The 23890-nt window shown below is 38.9% G+C and overlaps 1 protein-coding gene across 1 annotated transcript in view; it reads left to right on the forward strand.

The window, feature by feature from the left end:
• WNK3 (WNK lysine deficient protein kinase 3) overlaps positions 1 to 23890 on the forward strand; it is a 298017-nt gene that overhangs the window by 183155 nt on the left and 90972 nt on the right. Inside the window, exons 11-13 of the mRNA XM_056129973.1 lie at positions 3507 to 3571; positions 12735 to 12882; positions 15724 to 15840. Coding sequence (XP_055985948.1) covers positions 3507 to 3571; positions 12735 to 12882; positions 15724 to 15840 — 330 coding nt within the window. The remainder of the gene's footprint in view (positions 1 to 3506; positions 3572 to 12734; positions 12883 to 15723; positions 15841 to 23890) is intronic.

Below are 23890 nucleotides of genomic sequence, written 5' to 3' on the forward strand. Positions count from 1 at the left end.
AGTGAGATAAATATTGTTTCTTTGAATAACCAACATAAAAATAAATTTAATTTCTTCATTTCTTTTAGTGCCAATGTTAAGGGGGTTTAAATCAAATAATGGCAGTGTTTCATAACTGTTTAGGAGAGTCACAGCATGATTTTCTTGTAAAACCTTCAGGTCTTCACAAGCCGACAGTAAGCATTATTCTCAGTGGGGAAAAACTGAAAGCGTTCCCTTATCTAAGATCAGGGACAAGACAAGGATGCTCACTCTCAACACTTCTGTTCAGTAAAGTACTGGAAATACTTGACATAGCAGGTAGGAAAGGAAAAGATATTGTGGTCATTCGGATATGAAAAGAAGTCAAGCTCTCACTGTTTGCAGATGACATACCATACTTAGAGAGCCATAAAAGTTTTAGTCAAAAGAGATCCAGAGACCAATTGAATATCCTAACACACACCGTCCAATATATTATCATTTAATCCTTAATAAGCGAGCAAGAAATATGAAGTGGAGCAAGGAAAACCTCAAGTGGTCCTGGCAAAACTGGACAGCTATGTGTAAAAAATGGACTCAGACCTTTATCTAATGCCATGCACAAAAGTAAGTTCAAATGGATTAAAGACCTCGATACCAGAGCTGAATTCATAAGGTAAATGGTAGAAAAGGTAGGCGATAGGCGAAGTCACGATGTTTCACTAATAAAAATCTAAAAAAATAAACAACTCTCCACGATATTGAAGTACAAGTATCTTCAAAGATGAAATACCACTGACCAAGCAAGTGAAAGCAGAGATCAACAAATAGGGCTACATTAAACTAAGAAGCTTCTGTACCTCAAAAGAAATAATCACCAAAATAACAAAGATTGCCTTTGGAATGGGAAAGGTTATTCACCCAAAACACTTCTGATAAAGGATAAATATCAAAGATCTACAAGTCACAGGTTGAACTTTACAAGAAAATAACATCCAGTCCCATCAGAAAATTGGGCGAAGAAATGAACAGAAACTTTCTCAACGAAGAGATTCAAATGACCAAAAGGCACATGAAAAAATGCTCTTCATCACTAATCATCAGGAAGATACATATCAAAACAACAATGAGATATCATTTCACACCACAGAGAGTGGCACACATCCAAAAGAACAAGAGCAACCAGTTCTGGCACAAATGTGGGGAGAAAGAGACTCTCCTTCATTGTTTGTTGGAATGCCGACTGGTCTGGTCTTTTTGGAAAACAATTTGGACAGTCTTCAAAAAACTAGAAATTGAGATCCCATTTACCACTCCTGGGACTATAACCTGGGGGCCCAAAAACACACAGCAGAAACACCATCTGCACTCCTATGTTCACTGAAGCACTATTCACAGTAGCCAGAATCTGGAAACAACCTGAATGCCTGAGAACAGACGAATGGATAAAAAAAAACTATGGCACATCTCCACAAAAAAAGAAAAGTAAACAAACCAAAAAATGTAAATTCAAAATAAAAGAAAAACATTTTCAGGTTTTTATAATGCTCCCCAACACTTTGTTCTATGTTCTTTCCTTCAGTGGTTTCTCTGTGTTCTTCAGTTGTGTCATGGCACCTCCATTGTACATTTGTGACAACTCTCCCTCTAGTAATTGCTCACATAGTTTACTTCATTCAGCATAGCCAGAAAATTTGTGTCTGTCTTCCATAGGAATTATCTTAAAATCTTGAACTTTACTTGAATACTACTTTCTGTTATACTTATAAAAGGCACCAGTCAGTTTACACATTCTGGTATGTAGTCACATCCAAACCTGAAAAGAATCTGGTGGATATTGGGCTTTAACTGTGAAAGTCTTTTACTTTTGCTATACATTTGGTTTTCATAATAAAATATTAGCACAACAAAAATAAAAAATATATAAACAACAATTTGTGATTTGGTGGGGTGTGGGGGCATTGGGCCACACCCAGCAATACCATGGGTTTCTCCTGGCTCTGCACTCAGGAATTACTCCTGATGATGCTTGGGGGGACCATATAGGATGCTAAAGAACGAGCCTGGGTTGGCCATGTCCAGGGCAAGTTCCGTACCCACTGTACTATATCTCTGGCCCTAGATGTTTTAGTATATGTTGACAAATTGTCCTTCATGATAATCTAACCAGTTTACAGTCCATCACTGGTTTATGAAAGTACCTATTTTGACATACAATTAGTATTTACTATCCTTTGAGAGTCTTACATTATAAATATATATAGTAACATATAAAGTAGGAAAATGGGGAGAAATCACCTATAAATATTATTTAATACTTTATTGGTCATGCTTATTATAATAGTCCAGGTTTTTGTCATATTCATAAATGGCTGTAATGATTTATAATATTATTTACTGCTATTTTTAAGTGTTTTCCCTGTCTTGGCTTTCATAATTTTAGACTTCAATGGTCACATTACAGTGTAGTAAGTGTTCTTATTTACCTCTTTTACTATTCCTTCGCAACTAACTTGCTACAAGTTTTATGAATAGCGGTAGAGCCTTGCATGCAGCCAGCCTGGACAAGCCGGGTTCGATTCCTCCGCCCCTCTCAGGGAGCCTGGCAAGCTACTGAGAGAATCTCGCCTGCACGGCAAAGCCTGGCGAGCTACCCGTGATGTATTCGATATGCCAAACACAGTAACAACAAGTCTCAAAATGGAGACAGTTACTGGGCCTGCTCGAGCAAATCAATAAACAAGTGAAAACAAAGAGGTAGCTACTATCCACTTAACTCTGACTATGAAATAGACTATATAGAATGTTCCTTTTACTTCCTTTTAATTGTATCCTTAGGGTTGATGTCCAAAATTGATACTGTTACATCACAACCATTCTTATGACACATCTTTCTTCTTATATAACCCTTTTATTTCATCTTCTCTCTTCAAACATTTACTGGAAGCCTAAAATGTATCAGATACTATGATAAGATACCATGAAAATGCAGAGATGAATCAGAGTCCCTGAAGTCAGATGTCAGATATGATAAAGGACATGATAAAAGATGCCACTGACTTATGAATTACCAGTCTTTTCTCAGTCTATCCATCTATTGTTCCATCTACCCTTTCATCATGATTTTCCCTCTGAAGCATAGGAGAGACATGAAACCCTTTTATTCTCCTTAGTATTAAAATTTAAGTACAGAAATATTTTCTTCCCAAAATTCAGGAAATTTAACAAATATATTATTATGATTATTTAATATTATCCACATTAAAATTTAACCAGTTGTCCAAATTTTGTCCTTTCTGGCAACCCTTTTCTTCCTAATGCATTGAAATATTGTATTGTGATATATATTATACATGCTTTCTTTACTTTTGTCTTTGGTAATCATATCAATAGTAATATTGATTTAGGTATTGAATAGTGTAGACTTGCTACCTAGTTTGTGTGTTTAAGTGTGAAATGTAGCAATTGCTTTAATACAGCAAATTGCATTATTAGCTTGAAAATTGCTGTTACTATAACAAGTTTTATTTCTGTACCAGTTACAGCCTGTGTCCCAACCAGTTGGTGTTGAACAGCAAGCAACTCTTCTAAACCCAGATTTAGTTAGAAGGTGAGTATTTTCAAATTAATATCTTGAAAGCAATATGTTGAAATATTTGCATTTATTAGGTGCTTAGTTTTTCATGACTAGAAGAGCATCTCTGTTCTTGTTTATGTGCATATGTTTAATGCAAAGTATTTTTTTGTTTTTAGGCTAATAAAGATCTTTTTTATGTGCTCAGTTCAGTAGCACATATACTAGAAAGATCATGTTTTATGGTCCTTTTCTTGTTCTCATGACTATAATAATCCACTTTAAATAAAAGCTTACAAAGGGCTAGAAATGTGTCTAGAGTGCATGTTTTGCATGTACTAGACCCTGAGTTCAATCTTGTACATACTTTGTACCAAATGTTCCCATATCCTGGGCCTTGAGCACTCCAACTATAAGTATTACAGGGTGTGCCCTCCTAACCCCACCGAGAAAAGCTTTTTAGGGTTAAGAAAGGAAAAAAGGAGCCAAAGAGTTAGATCAGGGATTAAGGTGCTTGTCTTGCATGTGGCTGATCCTGGTTTGTTTCCCAGAACGGAATATAGTCCCCCAAGCATTGCCAAGAGTGATCCCTGAGAACAGAAGAAAAAGGAAAAAAGAAAGGAAAGAGTAATAAATAATAAATTTCATAGTTACATTCTACCTAATCTCAAGAAATAAATTGCAACCTAAAATAATTTTTTATTATTTGATATTTGTAATCTAAATTATTTTTAGATTGTGTAGTTTCTATTAATTTTCAAGTACACTTTATTTCCTTTCTCATAGTTTGTTATTGTGCCTATTAGATGAGTTTTATATTTTATGATTATACTTTATTTTTTATTTTATTATTGCGGGTGATTTGTGCCACACCAAGAGAAACTCTCTGTTTAGAAATTATGGTATCCAGGAGACCATATATATGTAGTGTGAGGGATTTAACCAGGGTCACAGCCACTGCTGCAGCATTAAAGGCAAGAGTCCAACCTTCTGTACTGTCTCTTCAGCCAACTGTGTATTAGTTTAAAACGTAATCTGTTACTCAGATGACTGTACTTTTAGTTCTGTAATTTTTATTTAATCCTTTAAAAATGTTTTAATAACTGTATGAGGTTTAAATTTTTATTTTGCTTCAAGAATATTTGTAATTTCTCATTGAAGCATTTTGATGATAAGCTGTCTTAAAATTTTTATCAGATAATTCCAATATCTCATTTACCCTAATATTGGGATCTGTTGAATTTGTCTTCATGAAGCATGTGCTTCAGTCCTTTTTATTATCTCCTCCATATTTTTGTTTCTTCATTTGTTTGAGGCCCATATTCAGGAGTGACTTCTCCTGTCTCTGTGCTCAGGGGTCACTCCTATCATTTTTTGCTTTTTGGGTCACACCCAGCGACGTACAAGGGTTACTCCTGGCTCTTCACTCAGAAATTACTCCTGGCGGTGCTCAGGGGACCATACGGGATGCTGGGAATTGAACCCAGGTCAGCTGCATGCAAGGCAAACACCCTACCCACTGTGCTATCGCTCCAGCCCCACTTCTATCATTTCTTGAGGGACCAAATGAAGTGGCAGGGATCACACCATATTTAGTCACATGTAAGGCAAGTATCTTAACCCTTGTTCTGTCTCTTTGGCCACTATTTTGTCCCATTTGTCCTATGAAGGTATTATTTGTTATAAACATTTATCTATAGAAAAATAGTAAAAGTAGAATTAATGTATCATCTTCCATTATACATTTTGAAGTTTAGGGATATACCCAGGACTTATTACTGACTCTGTGCTCAGGATCACTCTTAAAGGAGATTGCAGGACCATATGCAGTGCCTGATGTTGAACTGGGGTTGACCGTGTACAAGGCAAGAATCTAAACCCCTGTATTTTCTTTCTGCTCCCCAAACACTAGTATTTATGCAAATTAGTTTCTCACAGACATAGTTAACAATTTAGGAGTTATTTTTGTCTCGTGATTTTATGTGACCACTTCATCAGTACTTTTTAGAGTAAGGCCCTTGGTTGCCAGGAAATAGCTCAAAAGACATGTATTGCATATCCTAGCACTGCATGTTCCCCTGAGCACTGGTGGGAGCAGTCCCCAAGCAACATGCTGGGAGTTGTTCCTGAGCACCACCAGATATCGTTTCATGACCCCAATTAAATTAGGTGTTTACAGATTCTCTCATTTAAATTTTAAATATTTTATTAGATTTTAAATATTTGTTATTTAATTGAGATAAAATTAGATCGAAAGAGTATAGGTGTATATTTTAGGAGAACAGTATTGCCAAATCACAATTTATGAGTGCTATATTCTTATTCCAAAGTACAGAGGGCCCCTCTTTCCACTCCCACCCGCTTTGTTTTTGGGCCAGGTGTGCTCTAGGGCTTACTCTTGGCTCTCTGCCCAGAGATCACTCCTGGTGGCCTTTGGAGACCATATTAGATTTCAGGGATCAGACTTGTGTTGGCCATGTGCAAGGCAAGAGTCTTATTCAGTGTGCTGTTTTTCCAGCCCCCACTTCTCTTAAGTAACTGTCTTCAAATTTAAGTTTAAATTCTGTCTTCAAACTACTTCTTTTCGCCCTCTCAGATATTGTTTCTCCCTTGCTTTGCTTCTTTAGATGCTACCTATGAGTGATATCATTATCAAATTTGTTATTCTCTTTCAGATTTACTTTATTAGCATGACACTCTCTTGTCCCATGCATGCTGAAGCATGCAGAACTTTATCTTCTTTTTTATAGTTGAGTTCATTATTTATATATGCCACAATTGCTTTGTCCACTCATTTGTCATTGTGCACCTAGGTTGCTTCCAGATCTTGGCTATTGCGATTATTGCTATGATGAGCATCAAGTATTCATGTCTTTTTTTGTACTAGTACTTTTTTGTTCTTGGGATAGGTACTTAGAAGTGAAATTGCTGAATCATATGGTAGTTCCATTTTTCTTTTTCTTTTTTCCAGAAATACACATGCTGATTTTCCTGCTGTTTACATTCCCAACAAAAATAATACGAATTTCTTTTCACCAGTGGTTTTTGTTTCTGGCCTTTTTGTTGCCAGTGTAAAGTGACCTATCATTATTTCAATTTGCATTTTCCTGAAAATAAATAATAAGAAGAAGCTTTTCCTCTGCCCATTGGCCATTGATATATCTTTTCTGGAGAAGTATTTCTTCAGCTCTTCTCCCCATCTTGGTACAGATGCTTATATTTTTGTTGTTTTGTGAGTGCTTTGTATGTCTTGGATATTCTTTGTCAGATGTATGAAGAGACTATTTTCTCCCAGTCAGTATATCCTGTTTCTCTTTTAATGATAGCTTTAATGGATTTCCACTTTTTTCTTTGCTAATGGGGTTAATGCACTGAAGATGCCACTAAAACCAGTATCATGGAGTATATAACCTATATTTCTTTTGTGTGTTTTATGGATTTGGGTCTCACATAGAGTTGAAACTCACGTTAATTCCATTAATTTAGTTCATTCTGAATTGAATTGTGTATACAATGAGATAGTGTTTTAGTTTCATTCCTTTTACATGTGACTAGTTCAGTTTTCACAGCACCATTTATTAAACAGACTTTCCTTGCCCCAATTTATGTTTTGGGCTCCTTTGTCATAAAATATGTATGTATCAGTGTTTATCAAATGACTCTTGGTTTTATTTCATTGGCCTTAATATCCATTTTCATTCCTATAACACACTTGTTTAATTACTATAGCTTTATAGTACCCATTTGGAGAATGAAGTTCCACGTACCATTTTTCTCAGAATTACTTTGAGACTATAGAAATGTTTTTCCTGTGTCTTTGAAAAATACCATTGTAGTTTTGATGGGTATTCCATTGAATCTTCATAATGCTTCCTGCAGGATGGACATTGGACAGTGTTAATTATTCACATTCATGAACATGAAATATTTTCCACTTATTTGTACCTTCTATTTATTTTAATAGTGACATAGTTTTTGATATATTTAATCTTTCACATCCATAGTACTTGATATTTTGGGATACAATTATGAATAGGCATTTCAAAATTTGTTTTCTCATTTTGTTCATTGTTTGATTATATAAGTGAAATTTCTTATTACCTTGTTTTGGTAGCCTGATACCTAATAGTATTGATTTATTTTTTCAATATTTTTGGTGGATCTTTTTGGGATTTTTATGTATGTTATCATGCCATCTGCAAATAATCATAGTTTTATTTCTTTTCAAATTTGAATCCCTTTTGTTTCTTTTTGTTGCCTAATTGCTGTGGCTAGGATTCCAGTACTATGTTCAATAATAGTGGTGAAAGTGGACATCCTTGTATTGTACCCGATCTTGGAGGAAAAGCTTTCAGTTTTTCACCATTGATTATGATGTTAGCTGTGAGTTTGTTGTATATGACCTTTACTCTGTTGAGGTAAGTTTCTTCTATCCCCATTTTGTCAAAAGTATTTGTCATAAATGGATATTGAATCTTGTTAAAGGCTTTCTTCATCTATTGATTTGATCATATGGTTTTCTCTTTTTTAATGTGGATGGTGTATTATAGTAATTGACTTGAATATGTTAAACCATCCTCGCATCCCTGGAATAAATCCCACTTGGTTGTGATACACAGTCCTTTTAATGTAATGTTCAATTTAGCTTGCTAATACTTTGTGAGGATTTCTGTATATCCATATTGATAAGGGATATGGTTTTTAATTTGGGGGGAATGCCTACACAAGCTGTGCTGGGGCCTGGGTCCATTCCCATCAAGCCTCTACCCACTTTTGTGAACCTGATGGTTCAGTGCTCAGGCTCTGTGATATAGTGCTTCTTGGTACTGGTGGTACTTGATTATATCAGAACTCAGAGTCCAACAAGGCTATTATATCTAGTGGTGCCAGGTAACCGTGTAGTGCCAGATTTTTAATCCATGCCTCCATAACCAGTGCTTGTGCTTCGACCCCTATCTCCTTAGGTCTCTCATTTTCTTTTGGGTGGAATGTCTTTGTTTTGAGCATCAGGGTAATGATGGACTGGTTGTTAGACATCTGTTAGAAATTCTAACATAATTATAGTTTCTTTTTTAAAAAATTAAGAACTTGAGAAGAATAGTTCATCAGTGAAAGTTTGATAAATCATGCACACCAGACATTTTAGTTTTGGTAGACTTTTGATTATTGTTTCAGTTTCTCTGCTTTAAGTTGGCCTGTTCAGATTCTTTATTTTCTCTTGGTGTAATATTGGGGAATTGTAAGGTTCTAACAATTCATCCATTTCTTTTAAATTTCCCAACTAATGGCAAGAAGTTCATATGAGTGGCTTATTATGCTTTTCATTTCCACAATATCAGTTATAGCTTCCCCCTTCTGTTTCTGATCCAGTTTATTAAGGTTTTCGTTCCTTTTTTCCTTGACAGTTTTATTCTTTGAAAGAACGAACTCTTGATTTCATTAGGTTTTTTCATATTGTCCTATTTATTTCTATGTTATTTTTGCAGTAATTTTTTTATTATTTTCTACTTTCTGCTGAAAAAAAGGTTTCATTTTTTCCCACATTTGATTTTCTGTACCTTAACTGCATCTAATTGGGAATTATTTGTCTTTTATAGATTATTAAGTATGCTTTACACTGATAGTTGAGTATCCACAAATTTCCTTAATTGTTGTTTATCTAGAAAAGATTTTTATTATTCCTTCCTTACTCAAATGGGTAATTTGAGTAATTACCCATTTTGTATATCCATTTTTGCTTTTGTTTTGGGCCACATCTAGCTGTCCTCAGGGCTTACTCCTGGCTCTGCTCCCAGGGATCATTCCTGTTGGGCTTGGGTGACCAGATGGGCTACTAGGATTTAAACCTGGGTTAGCCACATTGCAGGAAAGCACCTTACCTACTCTGCTATCTCTTCAGCCCATGAATAGCACATTTGTGGTTGGGGATCTTTTTTATTCAAAGTTCCTTTGGACTTCCCAGTTGCAGTCAGATCTGATCTCTGTGGATCTGAGTCTATGTGCCTGGGCTTAAACAGATGTCTCTCAACGCCCTGTTCTCCACCCTTAGTTTTGGTTATGTGGTTCCCATTTCAGGATTGGCAGAATCTTGAGTAATTTGTCCTCAGGATGTCTCTAAGAGAATTAAAGATTGCATGTCCCAGCAAGGTTATAAGAGGCAACTTAGGTGAAATCCACTGGAGATTCAGATCCTTGAATATCTTAGTTTTTAAATTACTGTTCCACTGTTCTCTTGTTGTGAGTAGAATTTACTGAGGAACTGATGCGGTAGTACAGCAGGTAGGGCATTTGCTTTGCTCACAGCTGATATGGGTTCAATCCGTAACATCCCTTATAGTCCCTTGAGCACAAGAAGGAGTAATTTAATTTTTAAAAATTTTTATAGAGTTGTTCACAATAATTTATTACATCCAGTCTTCCAACACCAATACCACCACCAGTACAACTTCCCACCACCATTATTTCGAATTTTCCCACCACTGTCCAAGCCTGCTCTAGGGGAACAGTTATCTCTAATATGCCCGGACTCAGTTCACACCTGATCCGGGCAAGATCCTTGCTGTGGAGTGAAGGGGATGAGTGCGCAGAGAAACCCCTCCAGGAGCAGTTGATCACAGCTCACTTTATACACATATTTTTATAGAGGGTCTTGGCTTACAGGAAGATCAATCACGTAGAGTTTAGCACTATTGGCCTATTACATTTTCCTTTCTGCTTTGTCCAGGTCCAATTCACTTCAAGGCTATATGTTGCAGTTATAATGACTTACTAAAGGTGTACCTGACGGTTTTTGAGTTCTAGGCGTATACGTGACTAGGGGTTGAGTGAGGCTTAAGGCCAGAAAACTGGTGCAGGCACCTTGTTCGCTAACTTTGCCCAGTTACTCCCTCTTGCGAGACTTTACTTCAAAACTGCCTCACAAGATCGGGTTTTATCTTCTCCAGTGCCCGTAACCCTTCTCCATAGACTGCCCCAAAGCCAGATCCTAAATAATTTATTTTGTATTGCTTGTTATGAATAATCTGCTAAGAATGATCCAAAAGAAGTTTCCTTAGAGGAAAGTGTGTGAAGATTGTTGTATCTCACCCTAGAGATATTAAGCTCTTGTGTAAGTGATCACTAACATGTTGTTACAGGTTGAGCCTTTTGTGCTAATATATATATTTTTTATCGAGATCAGTTGCCTTCTACTTTACACCCTGTCCAATGTGGTGTACTACTCCTGGTACATCAGTGGTGTACACAGTATAAGATGTCGCTCCAGAAATTCTAAAATTTTAAATAGGGTGATAGATCTGGAGTTACATTTTTAACTGGATGGTGACTTTGGGGCTTGGGGGCATCTCTGCAGGTTGTAGTTCTCTTCCAAGAGTTATTTGTGAGTCTCTGGGTCATGGCCATTAATGAGCTTATATGGCACCAGAGGTAGGTCATGGGCATGATTGACAGGCTCCTTGAAGGTAAGAACAAGGAGATGGGGAAGTTGCTCTCTGTGAGAGCCTGGAGATTTCAGTCACAAATCCTGCATACCTGTTTTTTCCAGCAGAACCATTCTTATTCATGAGACTCATCGTTAGCATGTGGAGATTGGCTGTGAGCATGGCAGTGATTGGGTTCTGGAGAATTTCAGCTGCAGAGCCAGGAGTAACACCTGAGCATCACCAGATATGGCTCACAACGCATAAAAAAGTAGAGTTTGTTGGGTTATTGAGTTTGACTTAACCAACCCTGCCTTTCAAAGCAAAATTCCTCATGCCTTAGCATCTTATAGATCTCTGCATAAATATTGATTGTTCCTCCAGTTTTCCGCTATGATGCCTTGGATTCTGTGCTACAGCATTTAGCTCTATAAGCAGGGTTCCTTTTGGAGGGAGAGTATTTGGGCTCCCCTGGATTCTTTTCCCTGTGTCACAGAATACTGCATTTATTCCTGTCTTTTGTGTGTGTAGATTTTGTCATGATCATAGGAGATTGTTGTAGTATCCCTATTGCCTATTCTACAGTCATGGCCCTGCCTGTTCTCAGTATTTTTTTAATTGTTGATCTGCTTTCACATTCACTAGATGAAAAGCTGAAAATTGCTTTAGACACAAACTGGAGGTCTACCCTTCTTTCATAATAATGGTTTGAACCTGTAAATTATATCTGATTAGAATTAGTCAAATTGATCCATTTTCACATCATTTTAATTTCTTGTTCTACTCTTACATTTCTGTCTCCCACACCTACTGTCTACCCCCTATTGAGTTTGTTATATCAACAGGTAAATCTTGAGTGGGAATTGGTTTTAATTTTTAATTTCCATTTATTTGAGTCTTGGGTGGTGCTTATTACTCTGTGTTTGGCAATACTTGCAGCACCATGTGGTGCTGGGGATCAAACCTAGGCCTCCTGCATGCAAAGCATGTACTCAGCCCATTGAACTCTCTGGCATCTTGAGTGGGAACTGTTTTCTAGAAAATTTATTTAAATGTATAATGTGAAACAAGCAAGATAAAATTGAACAAGAGCACCCATTGATAAAATATATCACGTGGTACCAGTGGGGTAATTCAGCAGTAGAGTACTTAATTTACATATATTAGACCATAGATTCGATCACAAGCACCACAAATTTTTTTTCACCAAGATCCATCACTGCTAGGGTTTTTGGTTCACTCCCACTACTGTGATATGTTTGCCAAATAAATACAATGTGGCCTCCAATTTAAATAACTGAGATGTAATTATAGACCATGTTATATACCTTTTTAAATTGTATAATTCATGGCTTTTATTTTTATATTCTCACAGTGTCATCATTGTTTGAGATATTTTACTATTCAGTTTCTTAAAACTCATTATGATTTTTATAATTGAGAATTTTTCTTAGAACTACATCATTAGGATAAGGGCTGGAGAGCTAATACAGTGGGTAGGGTGCTTTTCTTGTACAAAGCTAACCCAAGTTCTATCCTCAGCATTCCATGTAGTCCCATGAGTACTGTTAGGAGTAATTCCTGAATACAGAACCAAGAGTAGTTCCTGAACATAAGTGGGTGTGAACCCAAAACAAATCATAAAAAGAACTTTATCTTTACAATGAATTATTTCTAGCCATAAAGGAATTTCAGAGATTAACTCTGATCTGGACTAAATATTGGGCTCTGAAGAGCAGAATATAATATAACCTGAGAAATTGAATATTTTTAATTACTAGTTTGAATGACGAGGTGGTAGTTATGAAAGAAAACACCAACACATCTGATTACCAAAGTGGAAATGGCAAACATGATCGGATCAAACAAAGAAGAGCTTCTTGTCTTCGACCAGAGAAGGGGACCAAATTCCAACTTACTGTCCTTCAGGTCAGTATGTCAGTATGTTTGGGTTAAGACTATCTGTGGGAGTCTGGAATGTTTGAGAACGATGATAAAGAATCTTATGAATATCCAGCCTGTTGACTTTTTTGAAAATTTTTTGTTGAATGAATTCCTAATACGAATGTTATATAGAGCCAGAGAAATAGTATAGTATAAGTTATTTGCCTTGCATGTTGCTGTTTGTCCCTACCACCACATATGTTCCCCTGAGCACTGCCAAGAGTGATCCCTGAGCATAAGAGTCAGGAGTGAGCCTTGAACACAGTTGTGTATGGCATCCCAACATCCTCTCCCGCTTGTCCCCTTAAAAAGAATGTTATGTGTATTGACTAGGGAAATCATTGGAATACATTTTTTGCATGCTTGAGCCCCAGATTTGATCACTGGCAGTGCATAATACCTTGAATATGAGGGACTGAAGAATAACTGACAAAAAGAAAATGAAAAGTTATTATATTACTTTCATGGTAGCTCCCATTAATATTTCAGTTTGTTTTTATCTCTCTTTTTACGTATATGTATAAAAATTTTATGTTACTAAGGTAGTAATCGTTCAAATGAAATTGTCAAAAATTACTGCATTCTTTTGTGTCAGATATCACAAATGATATACATTCATTTTATCATTTAAAATCTTCAGTAATCCTATATAGTGGTGGTGGGGTAGTGGACTCTCTTTACGGGTGCCAATAAAGAAGACTAAAAAGGGGAAAGTTTCCCTAAAGTTTTTAAACTGTTAGATCAGAATCTACATCAGACTTTAAAGTCCCTATCTTTAATCAATATAGCATATGTCTTAGATTAATTATTAGATCTGTCTTTGTAATTTTTACATTCTGACTTTTAAGAAACTTAATATATATATTTCCTATGCTGTTAAATTTTTAGTTACGCTATTTTAAATGTATTAGTAGAGCTTGTAGAGCTACAATTATTCCTTTTACGTTAGATTGTTTCTCTTTCTGTCCATTTTTTTTCGTTCTCTTTGTATTTGTTCTTTCACTGCAGCATGCATAATGAACAAAAATTTCTGTATATATTTTCTTATATATTTTTCTCTGATTACTTCCTTACATAGAGTCCTAAAAATAGAATTAGTGGGTAAGAGAGTATGAAGTTTCTAAATATATCTTTCAAGATTGCTGTCCATAACATTTGGCCCAGTTTACATTTTCACTATTATTGGATTTTCTTTTGCATATAAAGAATCAGTTTGTGTGTTCTTTTTTAATTTTTATTAGTGAAACACCATGAGGTACAATTGTAGACTTACACATTTTTGTGCTTGGGTTTCAGTTATACGATGATCAAGTACCCATCCCTCCACTAGTGCCCATTCTCCACCCCCTCCAATCCCAGTATCCCTCCCACCCCACCCCCACCCCCTCATCCCACCCTGCCTCTGTGGCAGGGCATTTCCTTTTGTTCTCTCTCTCCTTTTGGGTGCTGTGGTTTGCAAAAGAGGCATTGGGTGGCAATCATATTCGGTCTATAGTCTACTTTCAGCATGCATCTCCCATCCTGGGCAGATCTTCCCAGCACCCTTTATTTGGTGCTCCCTTCTCTATCTGAGCTGCCTTTACCCCTAGAGTGTGCAGCTGTCCTCCAAGCCATGGAGTATACCTCCTGGTATTTATCATAGCTATTCTTGGGTGTGAGTCTCCTATTTTGTTACTTTATGTTTCCCAGATGGATGCAATCATTCTGTCAGTCCCCCTCTTTATGGCTCATTTCGCTTGGCATAAAACTTTCCATGTAGTACCACTTGTATGTAAATTTCATGACTTTATTTTTTCTAACAGCTACACAGTATTCAATAGTGTAGATGTACCAAAGTTTCTTTAACCAGTCATCTGTTCTCGGGCACTCAGGTTTTTTCCATATTCTAGCTATTGTAAACAGTGCTGCAATGAACAAACAAGTGCAGATGTTGGTTTGACTATACTTTTTTGACTCTCTCCTGGAGCGATAGCACAGCGGGTAGGGTGTTTTCCTTGCACCCAGCCAACCTGGCCGACACGAGTTCGATTCCTCTGCCCCTCTCAGAGAGCCTAGCAAGCTACCGAGAGTATCTCGCTCTCACGGCAGAGCCTGGCAAGCTCCCCGTGACGTATTCGATATGCCAAACACAGTAACAACAAAGTCTCCAATGGAGACGTTACTGTGCCCGCTCGAGCAAATCGATGATCAACGGGAGGGCCTTTACCTTTACCTTTACCTTTTTTGACTCTCTGGGGTATATTCCCAGGAGTGGTATTGCTGCTTCAAATGAGAGCTCAATTTCTAGTTTTTTTGAGAATCATTCATACTGTATTCTGAGGGGATGAACCAGTCGGCATACCCACCAAGAGTGAAGGAGGGTCCCTTTCTCGCTATGTCCGTGCCAACACTGGTTGCTTTTGGTCTTTTGGATGTGGGCCTGTCTCTGTGGTGTGAAATGATATTTCATTGTTGTTTTGATCTGCATCTCCCTGATGATTAATGATGTAGAGAATTTTTTCATGTGCCTCAGTTTGTGGTTTTAAGATAATTTTGGAAATGAATGATTTACATATTTCTGTGGTGACTATTGTCACTGTTTTTACCTTTTAGGGATTTAATGATTTAGATCTTTCTGTTATTAATGTTGCAACTGATTTTGCCTTTTTGTAAAAGAGTCTGTTCCATTTCCTTTTCCCCATAACTAACATTTTGACATTTTGCTGAATGAACTTTATATTTGAACAATTTTTTCCCGTATTATATATGAGTTCATTTGGATGTTTCCTGCACAATTTGCAAAAAAAAGGACAAAGACTGACACATTGATAAAATGTTTGTACCCAGGTATCAACCTCTGGAGACAACATGGTTGAGTGTCAACTAGAGACCCACAACAACAAGATGGTCACCTTCAAGTTTGATGTTGATGGTGATGCACCAGAAGATATTGTAGACTATATGGTAAGTACATCACTTGATCACTTGACTTCCTGTTAATCGTCGATTTGCTTGAGCAGGCGCCAGTAATGTCTCCATTTGTCCCTGTCACGTGCTAGTGTAGCCCAATGGCGTCTGTTCGCTCTAGGAACATGAAGAGCCTCAAACCAATCGTTCATGATCTGATGAAGAAGTCTGACCATCTGGTAGGTGGGCGGCCATGCGGTCTTTTGACATCCCGTGGAATCCAGTCAGTAACAGCACTAGTCCAGTGGTCGTCTTCAAATCTCATTACGTGACCAGCCCATCTGAATTTTGACCCTTTGGCAAACGAGACAGCGTCCCTGATTCTTGATCGTCGGTGGATGTCGGAACACCGGATTCTTTCTCTCATTTGAGTGAAACGTGACATTCCAAGCATAGCTCTTTCAATTCCTCTTTGGGAGACCCGAATAGCGTTCTCATCCTGATTGTGTAGGGCCCAGGTCTCTGAGGCTTATGTTAATGCAGGAAGAACAGTGGAATCAAAGAGATGTGCCCGGAGCTGGAGGTTTTTCATCCTCTTAGCTATTTCTTCGACGCTCTTGAAGGCATTCCAAGCCGCTCTCTTCCTCCTGCGCAGCTCGGGTGCCAGGTCATTTGTCATGTTGACTTCTCGACCTAGGTACACATAGCTGTTGTATTCGGGGATGGTCATTTCGTTGAGAGCGAATGGGGCGTCAGGAACGAGGCTGTTTCTCATAAACATTGTCTTTGTAAGATTCAACTGTAGACCGACGTTTCTACACTCACGGTCGAAGTTGGCCAGCACTTGTGCCACTTGGCTGATGTTTGGTGTTATTAAAACAATGTCATCAGCAAAGCAGAGATAGTGTAGTTGCCGACTGTCTATCTTCACTCCCATTCCTTCCCATTCCAGTCATCGCATGATGTTCTCGAGGGTGGCACTGAAGAGTTTTGGTGAAATGGTATCACCCTGCCACACCCCTCTCTTGACGTCAACGATCACTTCTTTGTAGAATGGTGAGATCCTGGTAGTGAATCTGCAATACAGCTCATGGAGGATCTTGATGTATTGAGCTTGAATGCCCTGATTGGCTAGGGCTTCAATGACCGCTTCCATCTCAACAGAATCAAAGGCCTTCTTTAAATCAATGAACGTTAGACAGAGTGGCATCTTGAACTCCCGAGAAACCTCAGTGAGCTTGGTTATTGTGTGGATATGGTCAATGGTGCTGAATCCTTTGCAGAACCCAGCTTGCTCGCATGGTTGTTCTTCATCTAGTGTTCTGCCAATCTTATTTAGGATGACTCAAGTGAACAACTTGTAGATGACAGACAATAGGCAGATTGGGCGATAGTTGTCAATGTCATGGATGTCTCCCTTCTTGAACAGTAGTACGGTCCTGCTGGTTTTCCATTGGGATGGAACCTTGCATTCAGACAGGTAGCGTGTGAAGAGCCAAGCCAGTGTATTGATGAGTACTGACGGCAGGTTCTTCCGGTGTTCAAGTCTGACCTTGTCTGGGCCAGGTGCTGTTTGTTTCTTCACTGACGAAATGACGTGTCGGATTTCGGAAGGGAGAACACTGGGAACGACATATCCATCCTGTGGAATTTGGTATGTCGGCAAGGGTGAGAGACTGTCTGAGTTCATCATGTTGCCCAAGACCATCCATGGTAACTCACAGTTCCAGAAGGCTGAATCTAAACGTTGGACATGGGAGTCTCCTGGTGGACTATTCCACAACGAAATAGACCACATCATATTCAATCGACAGTTTTGCCTGACCGATGTCGCTGTTGTCCCAAAATTCCAAACGGGATCGGACCACCGTCTCCTTCGTGCAAAATTCTACTTCACAGAGCGGGGAGAAAGGGCTGCAAAGTTTAAAAAGAGAACTCCCAGAACGACCACCAACTGAGAGCTCTTTGGCACTATTGCAGCAACATGGGAAGATGCCATTGTTGACAACATTGACGAGGAATATGATCGACTGTTTCAGCACCTCCATGATTGTGTGAGGAACGCCAAGAGAGAGATAGCCATAAAAAAACGCCTTTCTTTGAAAACTCTTGAGCTTATTCGCCAACGTGGTTTGGCGCATGCCTCAGGCAACCGCAAGTGAACGTCTGAGCTCGCAAAGCAGTGCAGAGATGCCATCAAGGAAGACTTCAAAGAGAGAAGAGCAGAAGTGCTGGTAGATGTGGCAGGAGCTGGGAAAAGTATTTGTAATGCCCGCCTGTCCTTCGCCAACTACAAGACCAAGATGACTGCCCTCCGACGTCCTGATGGATATATCACATAGTCCAGAATGGCAGTGGAGAAGATTATCCATGACTTCTACTCAAATCTCTTCGATAGCCCTGTCCACTTGCCAACATACCAAATAAAAAGACTACCTAATGAATGGGAGAAAATATTTGTACACAGCATATCAGATAAAGGGCTGATGTCCAAGATATATAAAGCACTCACAAAACTCAACTACAAAGCAATCCAACTCCCCCTTTCACAAATGGGGAAGGGAGATGAACAGACACTCTCCCAAAGAAGCTATACAGATAGGCATATTAAAATATGCTCAGTATAGAGCAAAATGAGTCAGAAAGAGAGGGATAGACATAGAAATATTGCATTCATGTGGGGAACATAATGTAACAAAATAGGAGACTAACAACCAAGAATGGCAGAGATTAGTACCAGGAATTTTGCTCCATGTCTTGGAGGCCAGCCACACATGCTAGGGGAAAAGGGAGCTCAGATAGAGAAGGGAGCACCAAATAAATGGTGTTCTGAGGATCCTCCCAGGATGGGAGAAGCATGCTGAAAGTAAACTATAGACCAAACATGATTGCCATTCAATGTCTCTTTTGCAAACCACAACACCCAAAAGGAGAGAGAGAACAGAGGGGAATGCCCTGCCACAGAGGCAGGGTGGGTTGGGGGGGATGGGTGGTGGGAGGGATACTGGGATCCGTGGTGGTGGGAAATGGGCACTGGTGGAGGGATGAGTATTTGATAATTGTATAATTGAAACTCAAGCACAAAATATGTAAGTCTACAACTGTACCTCATGGTATTTCACTAATAAAAATTTTAAAAAATAAAATAAAATAAAAAATAAAATATTCTCAGTATCACTCAGGATTAAGGAAATGCAGATCAAACCAAGTAGATATAATCTCATACCAGTGAAAATGGCACATATCAAAAAGTCTTGAAACAGCTAGTGTTGGCGGGGTTATGATAAAAAAGCAATCCTCCTCTACTGTTGGTGGGAATGTCATCTCGTTCAAGCTCTATGAAAAAGCAATATGGTGATCACTCCAAAAAATAAAAGGAATAAAATTCCTATATGACCCAGTGATTCCACTACTGGTATCTCTCTCCAAAACAGAAAAACATTAATTTGAAAGAATATATTCACTTGTGTTCATCATCACTCTTAATGTAATAATTCTTAATGTAATGTGATATGGAAACAACCCAATGACAACTTTGAATAAATAGATCTAGTAGTTGCAATTTACATATATACATACATATATAAGCATATATATGTGTATATATATATCTGTGCATATATATAATGAAATATTTTCCACTCCAAAAAATAACAAATCATGCAATTTACTGTGACATGGGTGCAACTAGAATATATGCTTATTGAACCCAATGAGAAGGAAAGAATAGCTATAGAATGATCTCTCTCACTTATATGTGGGACTTTAAGATACACAGCTGGGTAACAACAAAGTGCCAAAGCAACACAAGGAAAGAACTGATCTTCTCAAATTGGCATTGTGGAAGGGGTTGAAAGGAGGGATGTTACAAGCCATTGGGAGAGGGATAGGGTATATTGGTAATAGGTGTCGTGTTGAAATTATGTACTTGGGAAATTATCAATTACAGTATTATCAATCGTAGATAGTTCGTCAATAAAAGTAAATAAAGCATGAGCGCTTCCAACCAGGAATGTGCTCCATTAGGAAGAGCACTTGTCTTGTATGTGTGATACCCTAGGTTCTATTCCTTGCACCTAAAAATAAAATTACTGGGGGTATGGTGCTGCCAGCAGGTCAATCTGTACCTGTGAGGCGAGTGCATCAGAGCCTGATGGCGCTTATAGACTTCCAGATACCCCAAAATTGCTGCTGTGCCTTTGGCCAGACCCCAGAAACTTGGAGCCAAGTTTATCAAGAAAGTAAACGGTCAAAAGTTAGGTATGTGGGAGACACCCACAAACCAACTCCTGCTCAGCTATATAATTGGAGGCATGGCCTCTCTGGTTCCTGATCAAAGTGCTTAACGACCATGATCTCAGAGACTTAGAAACAAAACTCAGAACACAACGTCTTTTGGCAGAATTGCGTCAGGTACCTGCAGTAGGTTACCGGCGCCAGGCTATCCCAGGTGGGAATAGGTTTCGTGCCTTGGCCTGTTCGCCCTGGTAGTCCATTGGCCATCATCCTCCAGAGGTCACTGGACAGTCAGGTTTGGGCTTACAGTGACGAGACACGTGGGGCCTCAAGGGATGTGGGTGGAGCTGGCTCTTTCCTCCCCACCCCAACGAGACCCCAAGTTGCTGCCCACAAATGGCTTCTCTGGCTCCTGATCAAGCTGCTTAATGGCCATTATTCCAGAGTCTCAGAAACAAATCTCGAAACCCAGTGGCTTTTGGCAGAAATGCATCCGGTCCCCGCAGTAGGTTACTCTCACCAGGCCACCCTAGGTGGAAAAGGGTGCTGTCCCTTCGTCTGCTCCCCATAAGCAACTTGGTCGTCACCATCCTCCAGAGGCCGTTGGACAGTCAGATTTGGGCCCTCAGTGATGAGACACGCTGGGCCTCAGGGGATGGGGAGATGGGGGTGGAGCCAACCCTTTCCTCCCTATCCCAATGAGACCCGAGTTGCCGCCCACAAACGGCTTTTCTGGCTCCTGATCAAGCTGCTTAATAGCCATGATCCCAGAGACTCAGGAACAAATCTTGGAACCCAGCAGGTTTTGGCAGAAATCCCTCCAGATTCAATTGTTAAAATTTCAGAATTTCAAAGTCGACAGCCACTACTGCAGCCATGCAACATCATATGTTATTCATAACCAGCAATAGAAAACAAATTGTCTACTGTTGCCTTTTCAGCAGATCTGAGTGTTGGGGTAAAATCCCAAATAATAATGGTGGGTCTGGTGTCAAAATATTGAATGTAATCAAAGTAGAGAGAGAGAGTAATGTGGAAACCATATGCCCCACAGGTAGGGGAGGGTGTCGGATGAGGGTATACTGGGGTTTTTGGTGGTGGAGAATGGGCACTGGTGAATATATGGGTGTTTCATTGTGTGACCAAGACTTAACCCCGAAAGCATTGTAACTGCTCTCTTGGTGATTCAATAAATAAAAACAAAAACAAAAACAAAACACAGTCCTCCCATCATTCATCAGTTTGCTCGAGTGGGCCCAGTAATGTCTCCATTTTGAGATTTGTTGTTACTGTGTTTGGCATATTGAATACATCATGGGTAGCTTGCCAGGCTTTGCCGTGCGGGCGAGATACTCTCAGTAGCTTGCTGGGCTCTCCAAGAGGGGCGGAGCAATCAAACCCAGCTCGACTCAGGACTCAGCTGGGCTGGCTGCACGCAAGGCAAATGCCCTACCACTGTGCTATCACTCCAGCCCTATTCAATAAATAAAATTATAAAAAATGAAAAAAATTATTTGGATTTTTCTTGAGAAATAATGTAGGTCAGTGGTTTTGTTTTCTTTTTCCTGATGGCTTATTTTAAATTATTTGCATTTATTTCTGTTTTTGTAATGAGTTGGTATTGCACAGTCTTGGTATTGGTACTCACTCAGCCATGCCTCTTCCCAGATTTTGCTCACTTTCGTATGCTCACTAGAGGTCTCAGTTATTTGTGGTGCTTTTACACATTCTGGTTTTGGTGACCTTCGGGGGGTTGCAAACATTAGTTCTGATATACATGCATGTGCTTGCTGGGGGCCACACTCCTAGTGCAGTGTTCTTATGTCATTAGTTGTGGTGGTCATGAGGGGAAATTAAACTTAGTTTCAGTGTTTTTACATACCTGACTGTGTGCCAGAGATTGCAAAATTCTGTGGTGAGACCAGGAATCCTAAACAGAGAGTACCTGGGACTCTATTCAGCTAATATGGACAGCACCATGGATCAAAATCCTGGTTTTATGTTTGCCAGATAGGTATTTTAAACCAAGTAACTCTCCTCTGGGCCCCTAGATAAGATTCTTATCTATAACATGATGTTAAAATCACCAAGGAACTAGTTGTAAATATTTTTCTTGCCTAGATCTAAATTTGGTCTTTGATAGAGCGATAGCCCAACAGTAGGGCGTGTGCCTTGCCTGCAGCCAGCCTGGCCGAGCTGGGTTCGATTACTCCACCCCTCCTGGAGAGCTCGGCAAGCCATCAAGAGTATCTCGCCCACGCGGCAAAGCCTGGCAAGCTACCTGCGTTCAATATGTGGAACACAGGAACAAGTCTCAAAAAAATGGAGACGTTACTGGACCCGCTCGATCAAACCGATGAACAACGGTAGGATAATGAGATCTAAACATAAGTAGTTTGTAGGGTTGGGAATGCTGCTCAGATGGTAGGGCATATGCCTTGCATTTGTAGGACCCTGGGTTTGATCCTTGTTATCTCGTGCTTTAATTAGCACTGCTGTGTGTGATCTTACTGGCCTCGGAGCACTACTAAGTGTGGCTTCTCTAAAAATAAAAAAAAATATGTAAAGTTCCCCCAGGAAAGTCTAGTACATACTAATGAACCATCTTTTATGTGCGTGTTCAATTAGCAGTTATAATTTCTTTTAGTTTTTAAATTTTTTTTGAGTTTTTATGCTTCTTTTTTTAAATTGAATCACCGGGAGATACAGGTACAAAGCTTTCATGTTTGAGTTTCAGTCTTCAATGATCAAACACCATTCCCTCCACTAGTGTGCATTTTCCACCACCAATATCCCCAATATCCCTCCCCACCAATGCCACCCCTCCCCCGCCTCTGTGGCAGACAATTTCTCCCATACTCTCTCTCTACTTTTGGGTGCTATGGTTTGCAATACCAATACTGAGAGGTCTGGTTAGTACTTGGATGGGAGATTCCTCTTTCCTTCTTATATGGCAATTATCTGGGAAATAGTGTTTTTGTTTCTATCAGTTTTCTTTGGCTCTTCATTTACTGCTAGGCAGGTTTGAACATTTTTAAAGGAAGTCATTTTTCAGTTGTCTCTTAAATATGTGGCATAGTATCATGTCACATAGTATTATCTACAGAAAACAGTCTCTTTTTTGTATATTTCTCATGAATGCTTAACCCAAATTAAGGTCACTGGGCCTTTATCATCTTTAGATTTGTTTTTGTTTTGCAATTTAACAGTTTTTGTACATTTTATAAGTAAAACAAAATTTTGTTTTATTTAAGACGTGTGATATGGGCTAGGGAGATCAGAGCTAGAGGATTGCAAAAAAAAAAAAAAAAGGAAAACCTGTAAAAAAGTAGTTACTTAGAGTTGGAATGTGGGTTACCCCAGACTGGAGTGCCTGGACGTCTTGGTTTTAAATATAACATTGACTCAGATTTGTTCTGCAAAAGACAATGTATGATTGCCAGATATATTAAAGAATTCTTTCTGGGACCAGGAGATGGCTTGATAACTACCAACTACCTGTTTTGTAAGTGTCAATTTATGATTTTAATCCCAAGTTTCATCACATGTGATATGATGATCTGGTAGCTATGCTATTTGTGATCTCTGGTGCTGCAAGCCATTTTCAACTGGACCACAGCAGATTAAATACGGACTACAACTAATGGATGTGATTCCTGGTGTGCACTAAAACTAATGAGATGTACATGCACCACAGCCATGATAATGTGGCATCCCTAATGAGCACATGTTTAACACCATAAAGTCTGTGACCCCTGGTAAACACTAGTGCAAGCACTGCAGCTAAAGGTGAAATAGCACTTAGTACCTTGACCAAGTATACAAGTACTGAAACCTAATACATGACGGTCTCCCAACCCCATCATTGCAA

The sequence above is a fragment of the Sorex fumeus genome, unplaced genomic scaffold, assembly GCF_029834395.1.
Source record: "Sorex fumeus unplaced genomic scaffold, SorFum_2.1 ptg000073l, whole genome shotgun sequence".
In the NCBI taxonomy this organism is placed as follows: Eukaryota; Metazoa; Chordata; class Mammalia; order Eulipotyphla; family Soricidae; genus Sorex; species Sorex fumeus.